The sequence below is a fragment of the Thamnophis sirtalis genome, unplaced genomic scaffold, assembly GCF_051295495.1.
Source record: "Thamnophis sirtalis isolate CommonGarterSnake01/CBP01778 unplaced genomic scaffold, rThaSir2_p1.2 scaffold_8, whole genome shotgun sequence".
Classification (NCBI taxonomy): domain Eukaryota; kingdom Metazoa; phylum Chordata; class Lepidosauria; order Squamata; family Natricidae; genus Thamnophis; species Thamnophis sirtalis.
The window spans coordinates 69953865-69975630 of NW_028261388.1; the positions used below are offsets into that span (position 1 = coordinate 69953865).

Below are 21766 nucleotides of genomic sequence, written 5' to 3' on the forward strand. Positions count from 1 at the left end.
AATTGTAAAAACAAGTACAAAACTTTAAAATATTAAATATTAAAATAAAGTTTAAATAAATTAAGGATCAACATTATAGGAAATGATGTCATAGGAGGATCAGCTAGTGAGAAGAAATGGAATAGAACTAAACAGAACTATTTTTCCAGAACATTTTTTCAAAAGCTATTATCCTCACTTACTAGAACCACTAATTTGGTAGACTCTTATAGCAGGTAAACTTGATGTTCAGCTTTCATGATTTTCAAGTAACTCCTCATCCTTTTTCATCTGCTGGACTTTTTGCAGAAAACTGATTGACTCCTGCAATTTTAGACTGAATTTCTTCTCATAATCTGATGATATCATTAATTTACCCAGTTGTTATATACATGCTATTTCCTTTAGGTAGCTCCATAGAATTTGAGTGGTTTTGTCACTCACACTCTGTACTGGAATAGAACCATGTCCCTGAAATGCTTTCCAAATTGATCCTGGAAGCAGGTTATATGTGGAAATATGAAAAAGTTTAATGGAAGCATGAAGATATTTTTGAAAGTAATTTGCTGAGTATTTATAATTCATTATTAACAATACTAATTTATTTTAATTGATAGAATTGGGTCAAAGAATACCTGATCCTATTTTTGGTACACACCTTTCATTTCATTTTCCTCGACTTCTCTACTTTTATACCGTAGTTGTATTATAAATGTATTACTTTATGTCAGTAGGGGATTTATAGGATTTTAGAGCATCAGAAGGTGTGCATCTATTTTGTTGAGTCTGAGGTTGTTTTTGAGAGAAATTGCTTTTCTGTTCACTTGCATGTTTATAATAAAATATTATGAAAAATTCCAGCATTCTCTTCCATAAAGAAAGCTAAGTAATCTTCTGAATTTCTCACCTCCTACCACAACGAAGAAAGGACATTTGGAACACCACAAATATAATATTTTTGTATCTTTTTAAAAAAATAACATTATTTTATTCATTACTTTCAGTGAAATTTATGAAAGATATAAAACTTGGTTGGTTTAATAATGCAAATGTGTTCCATTATTTATTCAATTAACTGTTTTGTTTTGATTCTGGAGCCTGCCAAAGGAATCAATATAGCTCTCATTATCCATCTCTGAAATTCAGAGCAAAATTTGATTGACATGGAACATGCCACAGCTTATGGGTAGCTTTGTCTCTGAGGATTTGCTTTGGTTCCATATCATTCTGCCATGTGAGTTCTCATAGGTCAGCAGAGAATGTCTTAGAGTAAAAAGAAAAGGAAGTAATAGATACTCAAACAAAGATACTCAAACAAAATTGTCAATGAGCTTTCTTTTGATGTATTTTCTTATGATGTATTGTCTTTTGAAAATACCTCCAAAGAAAGAATATATTATTTTGTATACTTAATATATTAAGTTAATATACTTAAATCCTTAAAAATATTAGTCAGAGTAATGAAATGTTTCTATATATTCCCACTGTCATGGAATTTCTATAAAAAAGACATTTTAAGTGGATTTGAACATTGCCTCCAAAGAAGACATTTTCATTAAAAATTTTAATTTTTAATGTAGGATTGCATACCTATATACTGTGTGAAGTGGGGTAGATTTGTACAAACACTTCCAGAATTGTGAACTACTTTCTGTAACTAGCTACTTCAAGAACCTTGAAATCTTCCCCTAGATTTTTGTGTTTGGTTTATTAAGGAAACACACATTTCCTTTGTCAATATATGTTTCCTTTTCTCTCCCATTCTACTCTTTTGGTTTCTAGAATTTCCTTTTACTTTCTTTATTAAAATATAACTTAAATGTCACCTCTTGGACTATTAGAATTATTTTGTGTTTGATATAATATCAGATATTCGACAATCATATTTCTGGCTTTTCCTCCTTTTTAGCAAATCGCTTCATATTTATCCCATTGATACAAATTCAACATGTTCTAATAATCTCAGCCGATTGTTGTACGAGCCTTTGCCAGGAACAAAGGGAAACATTCATACTTTACTAAAAAAAAAAAGGAAAGAAAGAAAAAGAGATTGAGGTTTTTGCCCCCAAATGTTCGCTGTAGTAAGAATTGGGATTGTGTTGGAGGAAAAAGAAGCAACACAAATGAAAGAAAGAGAAGAAACAGATGTGAGCAAACATGCTAACCTATAATTTAAGTTTTAAAAAAGTTAGCTATTGAGAATAAATGGGGAAGAAGCATGTTTCTGAATTCATTATGATGGTTCTTCAAGATCACAAAATAATTGATTATTATGTCTATCAAGTGAACACTCACCTGTGCTGATTTTTGAACTACCGGTAGCATCATCTACTTTTTTATTCAGTCTAATTTTCAAGATGGTTCTTCCAGGTCTTCAAAAGTGGAAAATAATGGGTAGTTTTAAGATCCCATCCAATTTATTCAGTTAACTATTCACTAAAATACTGTAGGTGCTTAGCCCAATCCTCATGTTTTTAACAACTAAGTTTTTGCTTGCAATTTCTCCGATGCTGTAGCAATTGTTTTCTGTAAGGATTCAAAATATGAACTTTCCAAATGAAGCTTTTGAAAATTATTGTTGCTTTTGTTATTTTTTATATGTATATTGCTCTTCCTCCTGAAGGAAAACAGTTCAATAATATCTTTCAAAATGTGTTTGAGACGCCCTAGAATTGAATGTACTATACTGCATCATTCCCCTTCTTGTTTTTATTCTAATGTTTAATCAGAACAAGAATTATAGATCCATTTGTCCAGGTCCAGATTTTGCTTTTTCTTCAAGTAACAGCATTCTGCCAGTATTCTTTATTAATGAATTGAATGATTGGAAAAAAATGTATGCAAATAAAAAAAGAATATATTGCTTTTTGTATTTTGCTAATCTTCTTTAGCATATGTAAAATAGAGGATGGATCTGTATTTTATATAAATTTGAAAAACCAAAAACTACTTTAAAAAGCAAATGGCAATAATACCTTGGACCTCATTGGCATCACAATATTTTTGATGGCATGTTTCTCCTGCAGATTTGTCTTTCTGAGAATTTGTAGCAAGGGTATTCGCAGGAGAAACTTTAATTTGGTTGTTCCAAAGCCTAAGATACTTGATATTAACATTCGGTTCTGTCATGGCTGGAATGGATGTAATAAAATCATAAACTTGAATGAAACAATCTGTGGTATAGTTTGCTGAAATATTTGTGAAGCACATAGAAGAAATGAAGGAATAGTAATTTCATTAAAATTTGTTGCATTTATTTGGTAGAAAATAAAATCATATTGAAAGTGATTTAAGTCCTGTGTTTCAAAATATAGCTTGTGAAGTCACTCATTCTTCCCCTAGCAGTTATTCCTGATATATAAGAATATATGTATAAAGTTTTTCAACTTGCCCAGAAAATTCATTTCAATATGTTACAAAGCCAAAAGTATAATCCTATGCATGATTACCTAGACATAAACTATAACTCCAAAAGGGACCTTCTCGTTGGTAAGAATATCAAGGCCTTAAGTGATGTCTGCTGAAAAATGCATGGCACTTCAGTTTTTAGAAAAACAACTTTTCTTGTTCATTTACTTTTGGCCTAGCCACTTCTACAACTATCTATTTGTGATTTTGTTGCTTGGTCAGATACAATTAGTTTTATGGTTGGTTGATCAGATAGAGTTAGTTATATGAACATATTAAATTGAACTCTACACTTCTGTCAGTATCAACAACATTAGAGAGCTAAGCCAATTTAACCATTTGTCTGAAGTGGTGTAGGGTTTCCTGCTTAAGCAGGGGGTTGGACTAGAAGTCCTCCAAGGTCCTTTCCAACTCTGTTATTCTATTCTATTTTATTCTATGGTACGCTACTCTGTGCGATTCTACTCTATTCTTGGCTCAGCTTAATGTAGCTGAAATTGCTAGAAATCTAGCAGTAACACCCCCCCCCCCCCCATTTTTAACATGCTGTGATTCCATATCTCCTGTTGGAGTAAACACTTTTCTTTTCATAATTAGTGTCCGCAGGGAGCTAGGGGTACAAATTAGAGATATATGTTATGACACTGCACTGCAAATCCGTGACTTGTTGTATGATATTTATGTCTGACTTCAGGTCACAAAAAGTTGGAGTTTGAACTGTAACTTTATGAGAATGGTTTTTGCTGGTGGATCTAAAGCAGATCACGGGTGGGGAATAGTTTTTGCTTCTTGTTCTCAATGTTTCTAAGTTAGTGGGAAATGATAAGATAATAAGTAGTTTGAAGATAATCACCTTCAAATTAGGTATAAGGGTTTGAGAAGTGAAAATGGTGGTGGTGTGAAAGTCTCCTGTGCCATTGAGAGCCTCACATATTTCCATTTGTCTATAATGTACTTTGCTTAGTCAGTTGATTATATCAATATGAAATCCAGCTTTAAACAGTGTGAATGAAAAACTGGCAGTTCCAAGAGTGCATTGACCCCCATTAAAACAAAAACAGAAAGAACACCGAACACTACTTCATGTTCCATTACTTGCTTTCTGGAAATCAGGTTCCCTTTTTAATCTTAGATTTGAAAGAGTTGCAATTTTTCCCAAGTCACACAGCTGAAACAGATTCTGCAAACTGTGGGTGCTTACAAGGTTTATAAACTCAGAAATCATGGAGAGAATAATTGCAGATGGAAAGACGTAGCGAAATCAGCAAAGATTAAATTAAAACGTCTTACATGAGAAGCTTAAAATAAAAAAACACAAATCATCACTGTGCACTTTTATTTCTAACCATAGCCTCTAGGATGATGCCAGCCTTGTTCTGTGATTTGTCCCCTTTTCCTCCTCCAGATGTCCAAATGGATTCTTCGGACAGAGATGTTTGGAGAAACTGCCTTTGCGATTGTACATGCCAGATCCTAAGCAAAGTATGTTTGAAGACAAAAATTATACCATCATACTACTTAAAAACCTCCTGGGTACAACACTGCATTTAGAATTGCATAGTGAGGGTGTTCTTTTCAGTTAATATCTTAATTAAGGTTTAGGGAATACAGGTAAGGGACCAGCCAAAAATACACACCTTGAGAAATATTAAAAGGGAACTCAGTTGGCATCAGAAAGGACCTCATTTCAGCCTGTTTGGATGTCATGCTATCCTGTTTCTCTCTTTCTGGTTTTCTTTCTTTCGTTAGGTGTCCGAATGAATTCACAGGGGACCAGTGTCAGAACTTCGCAATGGCCAGCTTTTCCAGTATGTCTCTTTCCACTTCTCTCTTTCGCTGATTGGTCTTAGCTGTATGATATTTTTAAAGCAAAACTTTAATAATTTGGAGCCTTCATTCCTCTGCTGTGTGGTTAAAGAGTTATTAAGTTCAGTTCTACTCTGAACATTACCATAGTGATGTATAATCCAGGCATAATAAACGTTTTAGCAAAGACTGGACCAAGTTTAAAGTAAAGTGGCTGAAATTCTCCTAGATAGCTGAGAAGATTTTGGATGAACAACACAGGTAGGGCTAACCTTGTACTAATACACCTCATATGCTAGACCTGGAGGCACCTTAGAGTAATCTCAAAGATAGATATCCTTATATGGAAGCTTTCTTATTACCATTTCACAGAAACTTATTAAATCAGATTGTTTGTGATGTTAGCTTTTTCCAGAAGGAAACAAATTATTATGAAACAAAGGACTTTTTGTTTGTTCAGAAGCTTATGGCTCAAATGTGTGGCTTGTTCTTACAAAAATGTAGAGAAAGTGAACCTTCCAATTCTCCTCCACCAGTATTTCTTCAGTGGCTTGTACTCTAATTTGATTTCAGTTTCAGACTATCATCTTTACAGAGCAGAGTGAAGACTAGGTTGAAGCATAGTGAATGTCACTGCTGCAATGTTAAACTAAGCACTTACTATATAACCATGCGGATCAGCTGACAAACAGAATTTTATGTACAGTTTTAAAAGATTCCTGCACGTAGTCTAAGTAATCTCTCGCCATCTGGCGAGATTTGGGGTTCTTCTGTATCATAAGCTTTATTGTTTATACATTTCTATCAAATTATGAAACATTATGAAAGTTCCTTATACAATTGTCCCCCACATACTCTATTTTCAATTTAACAATTTTTCCAATTTCATCAAATATAATTAAATCTGAATATGGTACCTTTGTATAAATGCCTAACAAATTGTTATGAGAATCATGATATATGAGATCCCACTCTGTACAAATGTGATTAACTACTTGATCAATATAAGAGTTTGCAATAATAGCAAAAATAACAGTGTTGTCTTCCAAGCCAGGAAGCTTTAGAAAAAAGCACTATTCTAATTTCATTTGAATATTCTGCAGAGTAGTAGTTGCTCTTATAAGCTATTTTAAAGAAAATATTGTGGGAACCTGAGATCTCACTACAACTTTTATCTTCTAGTGCCCTCTTGTGAATAAGGAAGCCTGTAAGCAACAGTCTTCCAAGAGCAACTACGACGCAGCATTCCTGATGTGCCTTCAGCCCTATGAAAGAAAATATATGCTTTAGTGATTTAGAGATGCTGTTTATATATAACGATATAATACAACCTAGTGGGCTGTCTGTATTCATGTTGGAAGCATCTACAAAGCTAACCAAAAGGTGCTTCTGGATTGAAAGGATTTGCCAGTGACAACACTGTTGCCTAGGGGATGCCTGATTGCCAAATGTAGTACAATCTTCAGGAAAGCTCCCTTCATGTGCCCCGACTCAGTGGTATAATATATGTGATTAGGTCCAGAAATGTTAAACAGTGTTGTTAATCAATAGGATTAGTAGGAATTCACACTTTAAATAACAAAAATGTTTCTTAAAAACAGAATCAGCAGCACTGAGTAAAAGCACAAGTAAAAAGCACCATTTCATTCTTACAACTGATATTACTGGATTTTACGCTGCCCAGAATATCGCAAGTTGGGCAACGTATAACATGACGTACAGCAATTAAAAGCCAAAATTTAAGCTTTCTCTCCCATCCCATCATTGACAAAAACAAACAATCCACTTGATCAGTGCTATATAGATCAACTTCATATGGATGAAACCATATTCAGTGAATGGAAACTAATCAACGAAAAACTAATCTAGAACTGTGTAGACATTTTCTGACAATGAGAACAATTAATCAGTGGAATGGCTTGCCTCCAGAAGTTATGGGTGCTCAAATACTGGAGGTTTTTAAGAGGATATTGGACAACCATTTGTCTGAAATGGTATACAATCTCATGCTTGAGCAGAGGGTAGGACCAGAAAACCTTCCAAGATCCCTTCCAATTCTATTATTCTGTTATATCAAGACAGAATCCCCAAGCCTGCTGACAGAAGTATGTTTACAAGGCCTTTTGAAAAAGTAAAAAGTTGGGGACCAGTTTTATCTGTGGGGGAATGATGTTTCTTTGCAGTGAGACTCATAAAGCAAGCTTCACGTACTGTTTTCAGCCGAAGAGCCAAATCAATGTCCATCCATTGTTGACCATCCGTGGAGGTTTTCACATTATCCAGTCTTAGAAATTTCCCTTGGACAGACTAATAAGTCTCTTTAGAATATGTATTCATAAAAAGGAAAATTGGGCATCTATCAATTGGGGTGGGGGGGAACCAAATAGAATAAAAAATTTTTTTTTATCAAACTGGAGTGGCTGTACAAATAATTTCCGAATATTGTACACTATGTTGAAGATAGAATGTTACATTTTTCTCTGTATAAATTGTTATGGAATTAAAGAACAGTAGTCCTTGGGATAATTGCACCTTGAGAACTGAGATCCAGCTCATAATTATCCTATGTTAAGGGCAGAAAATTAGAACTAGATCTAAAAATTAATAAAGGGCAATGGAAGGTAAATTTTAAGTAAATTAACCTAAAAGGTAAATTGTAATTGGCCTGTTCTATTTGAGTCTGTAGAATCTGTTTACTGTATACATGATTTAAAAGTTAAGGAAACTTTCCTAACATAATTTCCAAAATTGATATATGAATAAATTTATAAACAATTTTAATCATATTTTGGAAAAAAAAACAATATAAGATTTCTTTTACAACCCCCGGTATGCCCAAATATGGGAGGAAGATCACTACTTCCATTCTCTGTCCTTTGGCTCGTCACAAGAGACCATCCAGGCAGAAACCCAATATTTTTACTGTTGCCTTTTTGTTACATTTTGTTGTATTTGTGCTGATAAATAAATAAAGGGAGACTAGTATAGATCTATTTCAAGCTATTTAGCTCTCATCAGCTAGCCATACCCTTACTGGGATTTGAACCTAGTATGTAATATAGCCCAGGTTCAAATCCCAGTAAGGGTATGGCTAGCTGATGAGAGCTAAATAGCTTGAAATAGATCTATACTAGTCTCCCTTTATTTATTTATCAGCACAAATACAACTATATATATCTATATATATCTATATATCTATATATCTATATATCTATATATCTATATATCTATATCTATCTATCTATCTGTCTGTCTATACATACATACATACATACATACATACATACATATACATACACACACACACACACACACACACACAGACACACTGAAATGAAATGAATTAGATAGACTCTTGACAGGAAAAAACAACACAATTTACCTTCATTATGACTGTCCCAATGAGGCTTGCATAAGCTGTATTACTATTATCAGTTGCATTTATCCAGTGGTTCACAAGATATGCTAAGCAGAAGTGTGGCTATTGTTAGAATCAGAAGAGGGTATTCTAAAGTGAGCTGATTCTCCCAAATTAAAAAAAACCCAAATGGAATTAGCAGAGGTCTAAAAACTAATGTGGCAGATATATTTTGAGGGAATTAAAACAAACTACATATTATAACTGAAATCACAATATGGTTTTAAAATGCCATTATACTATGAAGGAAAAATGCATAAAAATAATACAATAGGGCAGTCAAGAAAAAAAAGTTTATTTGAACCATTCCTATTTCTTTTTTCTCACTCATATACAACATACACCACACAGAAAAACATAAATGGCAGCATTCCTTCTCTCTCAATCTCTCCTATACCTGTTTCCCCTTTTGTTTCACCTAACTTCAAGACAGAAGTGTAATGTAGACTCCAAAGCTGCTCTCTTCTTTGTGATGTTTTAATTAACCCTTTCAAAGTGATTTGTTTTTGGAAACTGAGCATTAGATTGTGTAATCTAGAATTTATAATTTTCTTTTTTCTCTTTGGTATTTGTGGGCTGAGGCATTTATGCAATCATTTTAACTGAGATAATTAAATACCAGCTTAAATGTTGTATCTAATTCCTATTTATTTATTTAAATTTATTATGTCCACCCACAAGACTCTGAACAACTGACATTACCCAAATGTACAATTAAAATTTAAAAAAGAAATAACCTGGATTGAAAACAGCCCTGCCAATAAAACAACAGACTGTCCCCAGCCTGGGAACTGAGCCAGTCCTTGGGGGCTTTCCAGAACCCCAGAAGAATTGGTGTTGTCCCTATCTCTGAGTCCATGGTGTTTTAGAGCAGTGGTCCCCAACCTTTTTATCGCCGCGGACCAGTCAGCCTTTGATAATTTTACCATGGCCCGCTGAGCGCGCGCAGGGGTGGGGGGGCGTTGTTCGCGACGACACATTGATTGTCGTGGGGGAAATAGGGGTGGGAGTATTAGGTATCTTCACTACCATATATAAAAGGAGATACTATCTTAAATAACAAAGTGGGCCCCCACCTCCAAAATATACTAAAAGAAAAAAGATTCCATGTGCTCAACTAATTTTTTTTTAAATCATCACTATATTATGGACTACAGACATATATATATATATATATATATATATATATATATATATATATATATATATATATATATATATATATATATATATATATATATATATATATATATATATATATATATATATATATATATATATATATATATATATATATATATATATTGGTTATATTTATGCTGATAAATAAATAAAGGGAGACTAGTATAGATCTATTTCAAGCTATTTAGCTCTCATCAGCTAGCCATACCCAAGTTTGGGAATCGAACATACATACATACATGCATATATACATACCGTACGTATGTACGTACGTATATATATAATGTCCAAATAACAGGAAAAGCGCTTCAAGGACCAAAGTATATTCCTTTTTTGCAGCCTTAAGAGAACTCTCGTTTTTTGAGGCTCAGAACCAGGCATTCTCGTGGGCTGCAAAAAGGAAACGCGACCCGGGAGCGCAGCCTCCAAGAGTCCATATCGCCAATAACTACGCGTGGGGGGAAAGGAAATGTGTTTTGTGAGGAAGAGAAAGAGCGCGCTTCACCGATGCCCGTTGGCGAAATTTTGGAAGAGAGGCAAGAGACTTCAGGCACCGAGCCCCCACCCCTGGCTGCGGCAACTGGAGCGGGCGGGAGGCAGGGAAGGGGTGGGCAAGACCGCCGCTTTTCCACCGTGCGCTGCCCCCCATCTCCCCTCAAAAGACCCCCCCCCCGCCCTCGGCTGCCCGACGTTCTCTCTCTCTCTCTCTCTCTCTCTCTACCTCTCCCGCCGTTCCTTCTCACAAGCCAAGGCCGGGCGGGGAAGCCGCCAGGGCCTCCAAGGGCTCCGCTTCCAGCGCATGGTCCGCCCCCTCCTCGCCTCGCTTCCAGGCGAGCCGACTGAGGCGAGAAAGGAGAAAGAGGCGGAGGCGTTCACTGAGTGGACGGCTGACTCGGGGAGGGGGCGGAGGTGGTGTAGTAGCGGGGGATTCTTCTTCCTCGCCTCACTTGCTCCTGTGCTTCCGCGCAGCTCCCACCCTCCGGCGACGGCGCTGCATGAGTGAAGAGTCGGCCGTTGCATGGCCCCCGGCTGCTGCGCGGCCCGGTGCCAGGTACTCCACGGCCCGGCACCGGTCCGCGGACCGGGGGTTGGGGACCACTGTTTTAGAGTATGGGGCAAAGAAGGCATGCTTTCTTGCTCTAATCAGATGACTTTCAATTGAGGATTCCTGAATAGCAGTTAGCAATAGCAGTTAGACTTATATACCGCTTCATAGGGCTTTCAGCCCTCTCTAAGCAGTTTACAGAGTCAGCATATTGCCCCCAACAACAATCCGGGTCCTGAAGGACGCATACTCTGTAGTGGGCGGGGAGAAGCAATGGAAGATAGATACTTCCTCAGATAACCATGAAGGGCTTTATAGGTAACAACACAGCCACTCAGTTTTGTCAGAATTGATGACTCCATTCTGTGGAATTTTTTCTCGACTTGATGGCTAATCCTCCCCATCAAGACCTGAACTTTTAACACACTTGTGTCAGTATATTGAAAACTTCACCCATGCAGTCTGGAATTGGGATGTAATGCTGCCTATCTGTTGGATCCCAAAATTACATATGAATGTACCTAATGGTTTCAATTAGATTTTAGAGATGCTTCTAATTCAGGGGGAATATTAATGTTCTCAGAAAGATCAACTATGTCTCACTACCTTTGAGACAACTTCTCTTCAAGTAAATATGTTTAAAATCTGGTTGAAAATATATTTTTCATAACACCCAATTTCTTATAATTTTGGCTTCAAAATAATGAATTGGTATAATAAATGCTTTTATTTGTAATTCTGGTCCATGACCATAATAAAAATTGATTGATCTGACTTCAAATTAGTTTAAATTTTATTATTATTTCTGCATGTCATAGAAATTATCTGCAAGAATAATAAGGCTCTGAACTGCTTTGAAAAAGTTTCAGAAGAAATATGCAAGCATAGCATCTCTGTGATATCAGCTTCATTTTTTTAGGCTTAAGTGGAAGCCTGAAAAAAAAAAACACAGCAATTTTAAGAATCCTATTAAGGAGCAGACTATTTTCCAGGCCACATATATGTTTTAGAAAGCTGGGCTACTTAGATAAATAGTCAAGAGTTTCTGTGCTCATACATAGTCTGAGGCATTTATTCTGAATCCTTTTTTGAAGGTGCATAGAGTCAAAGAATACTTAACAAGAAAGGAAGTTCTCTGTAGAAAGTTTCTCGACTTGTATGTGTGTATCTGTGCTATTTTGGTACTTTTGTTAATAATACTGTTTTCTTTTGATACCCCTCAACAGCCCCTTGGATGTTGATTAGCCAAAAGCAAGCTATTCTAAATACATGCTTGATGTTTTTTTTTAACATTTGGAAACTTCTCTTACAAATATATTTATCTTCTCTTTTTCTTCTTTTTTCTGTATTGGCAGAGCATCTTGGATTAGAGTTAAAGGGTATGAAACAAACCATTCATTTGTTAAACAGACACCACAGTTCTTCACATGATGTTTTCACAGTTTTTATGGAGTGACCAAGAATATCAGCTGTTCGTCTCTTATTTTGGCAAAGTTGGGGGGGTGTCATGTATATGTATATACATGTGCCTATACAGTATACATATGCAGCCAAAAACCAGTTTATCTATATTAATATAAATATAGATAACTCTGCCTGGGTGCACTGCAGCACTTTTCCATGGGGTTCAGAATTAAAGTGCTGGCTCAGGAGCACTTCCGTGCCATTTCAGTCTCTGCTTTTTGGAGATCAAATTTTTTTACCTAGGTCAGTTTGGAAAATTTGTATATCTGTAATGGTAAATACAAATCCTAGTAAAGAACAGATTTGTACTAAAAAAAAGTTATAGCAATTCTACAAAACCAATCAAATCAAATTTAGAACCATTCCTTCTCACCTCAGTTAATTTCATGCTGGTTTGGGAGTATTTCTATTAAAAGATTGACCCAGCAGCAAAACAATATAGCAGCATCCCCCCCCCCCCCTGGATCAGCAGAATTTGTATTGCTCCAATTCGCTTCTTCCTCCAAAAGATTTTCTATTAGTAAAAGGGGAAAGGGGAGATTGCAATATCCCTGTTATACATACCCTCAAAGTTTTCTCCAGAAAATTAGACTGAATAAATGCAGACTGCAAGAGCAGGGTAGGAGAAATAGCAAGTACTTTAAGATGTACAATATTAAATCTTTGATTTCCAGGCACTTAGACTTCTGCATGAAGGAACACGTAGACTCCAGTGCAGTAACATAATCCATCAGTGAACAACCTCAGGCGTCTATAGAAATGTTCATACAAGTGCACTTATGCCTTCAATGTGCATGAATGGGAAAAAAGCCAAAAACCTTACATGCCCAATTATCACTGGCTACATTAATGTGGGAGAATTGCTATGTGTTTAAATCTCAGTAATAACTCTTCCAAGGGGGTGGGAGAATGCTACCTCTTAATCCCCGTGCATAATGTGAAATACTTTCTCAGTAATGCTGAACGCATAAATACCAGGTGCAACACATTGTCCTGCAGAGCAAATAGCTAGAGAAAAAAGGGCAGCCTAAAGGGACCCACCTGATCCCTCTCATAGGCTTTCTTCCAGGAGTAGTAACACTGCCACTTGATGGCCAATCACCTCTCCTATGTACGGTGCTGCCAGTGGTCTTCAAAGTGACCCATTGTAATGTGGCCACTGCCTACACCACACATTGAACTATTAGAAAACATAGCCTCCTAGAGCACCTTTTTTATTGGTGGATCCAATGCCTGGAATAGCTACCTAGTGACGTGAAGACATGTTGTCAGTGAATGAATTTTAAGTCACTCTTCATGTATTCATTGAATGCGTGTTTTATTCATTTGTCCTTTATCCTATTCCATATAATTCCATGCCACTGGAATTACTGACCTTAAAAAACAAAACCTGACATAAATTTGCAGCATAAGGAGGCACCAATTCTGGTCTAAATGTCTTACTCCTTTCCAATTGAAAATTGAAGTTCATAGTTTCCTAATTAAAAAACTATTAGTTTCAAGAGGAAATCAACATCTTTATACTAATTAACAACAGCTAAATGTACACACAGATAACAAAGCTTGTTTATAGTCAGGAATAATTCTTAGGAACAGAACCAGTGCTGCCTTTCTTAGCCCCTGGGCTTCTCTGTTTTTCCTTATGAAGGTGAATGACAGTTGTTTATTGTTAGTGTTGAGTCAAGCACTTCCACTCCCACCTATTAAAATTTTCTGTTCCTTCTGCCAGTGCCATCATCCTTGCACCTCTGAATGGCCCAAATTCAGCAACATGATTTCCAGCCATTTGAGATTTGGAAGGAGAGCATTAGGGAGGAATGGCAGCGGTTTGACTCCCAGAAGCCTCCTGCTTCCACTTGCACAATTAGTGGATGGGTAGGAGAGAAGAAAAGAAAGCCAATAGTGCCCTCTCCCCACCAAAATGTACGATGATGGCTCTAATGGAATCATCCTGATCCTTACAGGAGAGTTGCTACAGCATTTAGTAGTGCTAATTCCAAACTGACCTATGAGAATACAATATTTTTCATGCATTATCATCATGTTCTTTGTAATGGAAACCACTTTTCCACTTCTTTGATTTATTTTTGTTCCTAGGAATGCTAGTTTCCTATTTTATATGCTATATGACAAAAAAATTACACATTAAAGACTAATTGTGCCAGTAGCAGCTTGTGTATCAGATTTATGCTACCACACTTGCCATGCTTCTCTAGGAATATGTCTCACTGAATTCAGTGAGATCTGTTTTTAATAGATAAATTTGACTAGAAATTATAAATCCTTCCCAGGAGCAAATCTTGTGTAAATAAAAAACATAATGTGGAAAGTGGCGTTGGATGGACATTGCTGTTGATTCAAAAACATTCTGACTTGCTATTTTGAATTGAGGATTTTTGACATCCATTCCTGACTTATGCTTGTTTCGCTTTATTTAAAAATCTCTTTCTTTCTAGGCTGACTGTTGTGCCAATAAACTTATTTTGCTATGCTGTCTCTTCTTTTTTTTCATATTTTCTGCCAGCTATGTATTTCCTGTGATGCTCATGAATGACATTATGTCACATGTGCTGGTTTGCACTTAATATGTTTTTTTCATAGAATGATAATTTGTGATATGCATTCAAAAATATCACAGATATATCACATGAACAATTGTGTTATCCCAATGTCATATAATTAAGTAAATTTTGATTTGCATTGTCTTGTGTTTCTCTGTAATTCTTCTGTAAGGTTCATATAAATATACACATATGGTATTATTTACTTATTGCAAAGCAAAATGATAGATTTCTTTCCATCTAAGCAATATATTTTGTTGTGTAAAAGAATCACAACTGTATACTGACAGAATCATCAATAATGAGATTTAGTTTTTAACCTTTGTTGGAAATTGTTGGATATTTAAATATTTCCAGTGCTCAAATGGAAGTTTGATTAGTCCAAGTAACTCTGCTAAATGACTAGGGAATCACAGCAAATATTATTTTCTTAATAGTTTTATTCTTATATGAAATTTATGCTTGGTAAACTTGCAAAAATCTACACGATATCTTGATGATGTGTATTTTTTGCAGTATGGGCAAGTATATTTACCAATTTGAGAATTAACATTTGCCACATTCTTAAGTAGGCTTACTGAAACTGTTTCCCTTTGTTTTAAATCCATCATTATGTACATTATACTAACGAAATCAATTTTTATAGCACAATTTGGCAGCTGTTTTTTAAATGAATTCTCCCCACTTTGAAAAATTAAAAAAATAGAAATCATGGCAAAGATGTGTAACTAATGTACATCGCAACTGAAATGAGGCAGATAGATTTCAAAACAGAAATAAGGAAGATAGAATATTGAGGACTTTTCAGCTTCACTGAAAAGCAGAACAAATTATTCTGAACCTAAAGACTAGGGTTTTTTTATTTTCTTAATGCACTCACATTTCAAGAGTCAAATATGGATTAAATTCCATACCTAGTAATTTTGACCATTGAAATATAATCATGTTGACGCTTTTGTGATTGAAATATACACAATTGTTTCCAGGCACTTTCTTATCTGAAGTTAAAAGCAACTGTTCCGTTAACAGAGTTTGAAATGTAAAATCTATAGCTTATTTGCATAACTAATGCATATCACATTTCCTTCTATATAATAATCTGCTATTTACAAGAACAGGAGAAGAGAAACTCAAAGGAGAAATAAGCATGATGTGTGAAAAAACTTGAAAAGTTAGAGAGAGGAGTGGAATTCAAATTATAATTTGTTTCAGACATCCTGAAAATCTTGGCACTTCTAGCTAAATTTCTCAAGTTTTTAAAGTGCACAAATTGCTTATTTTCACAATTTGACAAGCCAAAACTACTGACAGTAACACCTAGAATCTTTCTTCCTGAATGTGAAGCTCAAATAGATGTATTGCATCTCCCTTGCTAAATTGCTGAGTGTGCACCCCCTTGTTCAGTCTTCAGAAATTCTAGAAATTGCACCACTGAGAAACTAAGAGTGTTTCTCCTACCCACTGTTTAATGTAAAAAGAAATTAAAACTACAAATAAGCGTTCAGGTTTACACGCCACCTCCACCCCAATTTCTTGCAACCTTATACATTGGAAAACACCATCCCAGAAAACTTGGGGCTTCTGGATGCTCTTTTGGGTTGGTATAGATCAGAGACATACCGTCTGATTTGTTTTTGTTGGTTTGACTGCCTCAGAGGGTGAAGTTTTTCAGGATCTGGGTACAGCAGGGGGACTATTTTTTTTACTCTACATTTGTATTTATTGACTTAATCCTAATTCTATTTTGTTTGCATATAACATAGTTATAGCCCTTATGAAGGAGTACTGGAACTTTAGGTTGTTCAGCTGATCTTAAGAAAAAAATTATTCAGGCCTAATGATTGAACCAAAGACGCAATATGCAACACTGTATTCCTTGAGTGATTCCTTCATGTACTACACACTGAGGTGCCTCATTCTGAGATGCAAAAAAGGAGGTAGCCTAGTGGAAGATTACCTAAGAGTCTATCAATCTAGAACAGGGCTTCTCAACCATTTTTTTTCCTCATGGCCTCCTGAGATTCATATACTTCTGTGTAACTGCATCATAAATCACTGTTAGTTGGAAATATGGATTGAGCCTATGACTCATGTTGAGAAGCACTATTTAGGAAGGGGAGGCTTGGCAGGGCACTAGAAATACCAGAACATATGTTATGATGTTATAAGAACTTTCTTTATAAAAGAAACATAGAAAGAGATAGATGATTCACACTGAGCACATTTGATAGAGAAGCTAGAGCCGTGATAGTGAACCTATGGCACACATGCCACAGGTGGCACGTGGAGCCATATTTGCCAGCATGGCAGCCCTCAGCAGTCCCCAGCTCTGGATTTTCGGCCTTCTGGACAACCGGGGTAGGCAGTTTTCACCCTCCCCAGGCTTCTGAAAAGCCTCCGGAGCCTAGAGAGGGTGAAAAACAGGCCCAATGGCCCAAACGGAAGTTCAGGAATGAAAAACAGGCCCAATGGGTCAACCATTCCCGAACTTCCAGTTGGCCCATTGGGCCTGTTTTTCACCCTCCCCAGGCTCCGGAGGCTTTCCTGAAGCCTAGGGAGGGTGAAAACAGCCTTCCCCCCCCTGGAGAAGGCTATTTTTGCCCGCCCCAGGCTTCAGGAAAGTTTCTGGAGCTTGGGGAAGGCAAAAATTCCCCTCCACAGGGGGGTCGCTCATGCATGCATGATGGGTGGGCATGTGCATGTGTGCGATAGTACATGCACATAAACAACAACACACACAAAGTTTTGGCACACCTTTAGAAAAAGGTTAGCCATCACTGAGCTAGAGGATCAGTGATGGGTTCAACTTATTTTACTACCGGTTCACTTGCATGATGCTTTGCGCATGTGCAGAAGTGTTCGGGCGGTGGGCAGAGCCTCCCGCCACCGCCACTATCAGTTCACCTGATCCAGGATGAAACAGCAGAAACCCACGTCTGTAGAGGATGCTACATATCTGATAAGCTTGGCTATCCAGTCAGGCACAGAAGACCCAACCTCGCAGAGGCTCATCTACCTTATCACAATTCAAAGAAAAGGAGATGGTAGTTGCTACAGAGATAAATTGAAGGAAGATGACCAAGTTCAGAGAATATGATAACAGGGTGACTTGGTGTACTCCTACTTAGTGAATGGGACCTCTAATGTGAATGAACAGAGTCTTATAAGAGTGGTATCACTTTGAAACACGTCCCCCAACTTATAACATTCAGGCACAGTCCAAAAGTATAATATGGATGATGGTATCAAATGGAACTGAGAAATTGAAAAGGACTGGGGATGGTACACTTTCAAATTAATATCATCAACCGGAGCAACAGGTGCCATTTCTGTACCATGCCTGGACTTGAATCCAAACTGAAAGGGATCCAGGTAATCCAATTCTTCAAGAACACTCTGTAGTTGAGGTAGCTATATCATTACCTTTTTAATAATCTAAAACTGTTGGGTCCAGGGAGGATTTGTTGAGAATGGAATATACTTCTGCCTCATTCAACAGATCTTCCCACAAAGAAACATTGACCACATTCCACGCCAGCCTGTCATTCATAGCTCACAGCCCAAATCAGCCATGAAGGTCAGGTTCAGTAGTGGTAGCATTTATCTTCACTAGATTATACAAGCTGAAAAGAGTGTCTGCTAATATTGTAAAACTTTTGCTCGGAGTACCATTGAACATTTTGTTCGCAGAATATCAAAAGTATTTATTGCTCAAATTTAGAAACCATCTGTTCATCACAGAGGGTCTCTTGGGAGTCTATAATCATCAGTAACTTTGTCAACAAAAACTGTAATGATAGGCACAGTGGCTAAGTGGTATATCTCCCTCCCATCTTCCTTAACAGGAAACAGGTAATTTTTTTCAAAGAATTTTTATTTTGTTATTCTCTTACATACCATTTGAAGTATACATTCACATGATTGTTATTCTTCTTTACATTTATCATTCTTATACATTTATTATTTCATTTAATAGGTTATAATATACAGTTTAGGTTGCTTTATTTACCATCCTTTCCTCCTTTTGTAACACCACCTTGTTTACCTTTTCTTTTCTCCCTCCCTCCCTTCTCTACTTTCTTCCTTCCTCCTCTCTTTCCGCTTCCTTCTTCCCTTACCTTTCTCCTACTCCTACTCTTCCTCTTTCCCTTCTTACCCTCTCTCCGTCTCTTTCTCTCCCTTCCATCCTCCTCTCCTTACCTCTTTCTTCTTTCCCCCCGTCTTCCTTTCATTCTCTCCTCCTCTCTCCCTTTCTTATTTATTGTTGGTGTATATTTCAAAACTCAGTTTATGTTTCCTTGGGATGGTATTTCCGCCAACCCAAATATAATTTAGTATCATTTCTTATTCCCTTACTTTTGCTAGTCTACCCTAATTATGTTTCCCCCACCTTTATATCTCGCTCTTGAATATATACTTATATATTTAATATTTTCTTTTCTGTTTTCCCCTTCTTCCTCCCGCTTTCCATTTCATAGTGTGTCATCTGGGTATTTTATCTTCTCCCTACTTTCTTTTCTAATTCACTTTCTCTAGCCCAGGGGGCAGCAAACTGCAGTTCTGGAGCCGCATGTGGCTCTTTCCTTCCTCTGCTGCGGCTCCGTTACTGGTCGGCACCACAATTTTGAGAGGAGCTTCCGGTGGGGGGGGGGGGAGAGAAGCACAGTGTGCCAGGAGACTCTATGGCAAGGGGAGGGTTTTCCAGTTGTCTCCACAATTGATAGGGCTTTCGGTTATGACAGGTAGAGGAAAAAGTATGCCGCGCTAGGAGGAGACTCTAGGGGGGGGGGGGCTGAACTTCCGGTCAGCTCCAGAATTGAACAGGGGGCTTCTAGTTAGGGTCTTTGTGGCTCCCAGTGTTTTCTTTTCTGTGGGAAACGGGTCCAAATGGCTCTTTGAGTGTTTAAATTTGCTGACCCCTGCTCTAGCCAATCATAAAATCTTCCCCATGTGTTGAAGTACTCTGATGCCTCTTTATCCTTTATTTTCATTGTCAATCTATTCATCTCTGCATAATCTAATATCTTTTTTATTATCTCTTCATCTATTGGTAGCTTATTTAATTTCCAATTTTGGGCAAATACAATTCTCGCTGCTGTAGTTACATGTATAATTAAATAAGTATCCTCTTCCTTAAATTTCTCTGGGATAATACTTAGTAGAAATATCTCTGGTCTAAATTCTATTTCTTGTTGTAACATTTTCTTTAACTATACTCTTATTTTAGTCCAATATTTCCTTGCTTCTGCACATGTCCACCACATATGATAGTATGAACCTATTGCTTGTTGACATTTCCAACATTTCGCTGACTTGTCTTTAAACATCTTTGCTAATTTTCCCAGTGACATGTGCCATCTGTAAAACATTTTGTATAAGTTTTCTTTGTAAGCTGTTGATATGGTTAGTTTATAATTTCTTTCCCATAGTTGTTGCCACTTTTCTAGTTCAATCCTGTGGCCAAAATTCTTTGCCCAAGTTAACATTGTATCTTTAACCACTTCTTCTAGCATAGTTCTTAATAGGTAGCTATATACAGATGAAACTCAAAAAATTAGAATATCGTGCAAAAGTTCATTTATTTCAGTAATGCAACTGAAAAGGTGAAACTAATATATGAGATAAGACTCATTACATGCAAAGCAAGATAGTTCAAGCTATGATTTGTCATAATTGTGATGAGTATGGTGTACAGCTCATTAAAACCTCAAATCCACCATCTCAGAAAATTAAAATATTACATGCAATCAATAAAACAAGGATTGTACATAGAACAATATCGGACCTCTGAAAAGTATAAGCATGCATATGTAATCAGTACTTGGTTTGGGCCCCTTTTGCAGTAATTAGTGCCTCAATGCAGCATGGCATGGAAGCTATCAGCCTGTGGCACTGCTGAGGTGTTACGGAAGACCAGGATGCTTCAATAGCGGCTTCAGCTCTTCTGCATTGTTCGGTCTCATGTCTTTTATCTTTCTCTGCAACTTTTGCATCTCATTTGGAAACCAAGGACCCAGAGTATGGAGGAAGAATGGAGAGGCCAATCAAGCACAGTAATCCCACGGTCATTGAACCAATTTTTGGTGCTTTTGGCAAAAGTTGCTCTTATCAGAAAAGAGGACTTTGTACCACTGAGCAATAGGACTTTGGACCACTGTGCTTCATTAAGACCACGGTCACCGCAGCCGTCTAACAGGAGATTTTGGAGCACTTCATGCTTCCTTCCGCAGACTAGCTTTATGGGGATGCTTACTTCATTTTCCAGCTGCTCACACTGCCAAAAGCACCAAAACCTGGTTCAATGACTGTTGGATTACTGTGCTTGATTGACCAGCAAACTCGCCTGACTTGAACCCCATATGGGGCATTGCCAAGAGAAAGATGAGAGACATGAGACCAAAGAATGCAGAAGAGCTGAAGCCGCTATTGAAGCATCCTGATCTTCCATAACACCTCAGCAATGCCACAGGCTGATAGCTTCCATTGTACAGTGCATCGAGGCAGTAATTGCTGCAAAAGGGGCCCAAACCAAGTACTGATTACATATGCATGCTTATACTTTTCAGAGGTCCGATATTGTTCTATGTACAATCCTGGTTTTATTTATTGCATGTAATATTCTAATTTTCTGAGGTGGTGGATTTGTGGTTTTCATGAGCTGTACGCCATAATCATCACAATTATGACAAATCACAGCTTGAACTATCTTGCTTTGCATGTAATGAGTCTTATCTCATATATTAGTTTCACCTTTTCAGTTGCATTACTGAAATAAATGAACTTTTGCACGATATTCTAATTTTTCAAGTTTCATCTGTAGTTCCTTGATTATTCTTTCTTCTGTTCCCATAAGTATCTTATCCAACTCTGAACTTCCTAAGTTGAAAGCATACTCCCTTTTAT

At 36.9% G+C, this 21766-nt stretch overlaps 1 protein-coding gene across 3 annotated transcripts in view; it reads left to right on the forward strand.

Moving 5' to 3' along the window:
* The window catches only part of NRG2 (neuregulin 2), a 190789-nt gene that overhangs the window by 137489 nt on the left and 31534 nt on the right, over positions 1-21766 (forward strand). For all 3 annotated transcript variants that reach the window (XM_087721860.1, XM_087721861.1, XM_087721862.1), the window contains 2 exons: positions 5137-5195; positions 12194-12217. In XM_087721860.1, the coding sequence (XP_087577986.1) occupies positions 5137-5195; positions 12194-12217 (83 nt within the window). The remainder of the gene's footprint in view (positions 1-5136; positions 5196-12193; positions 12218-21766) is intronic.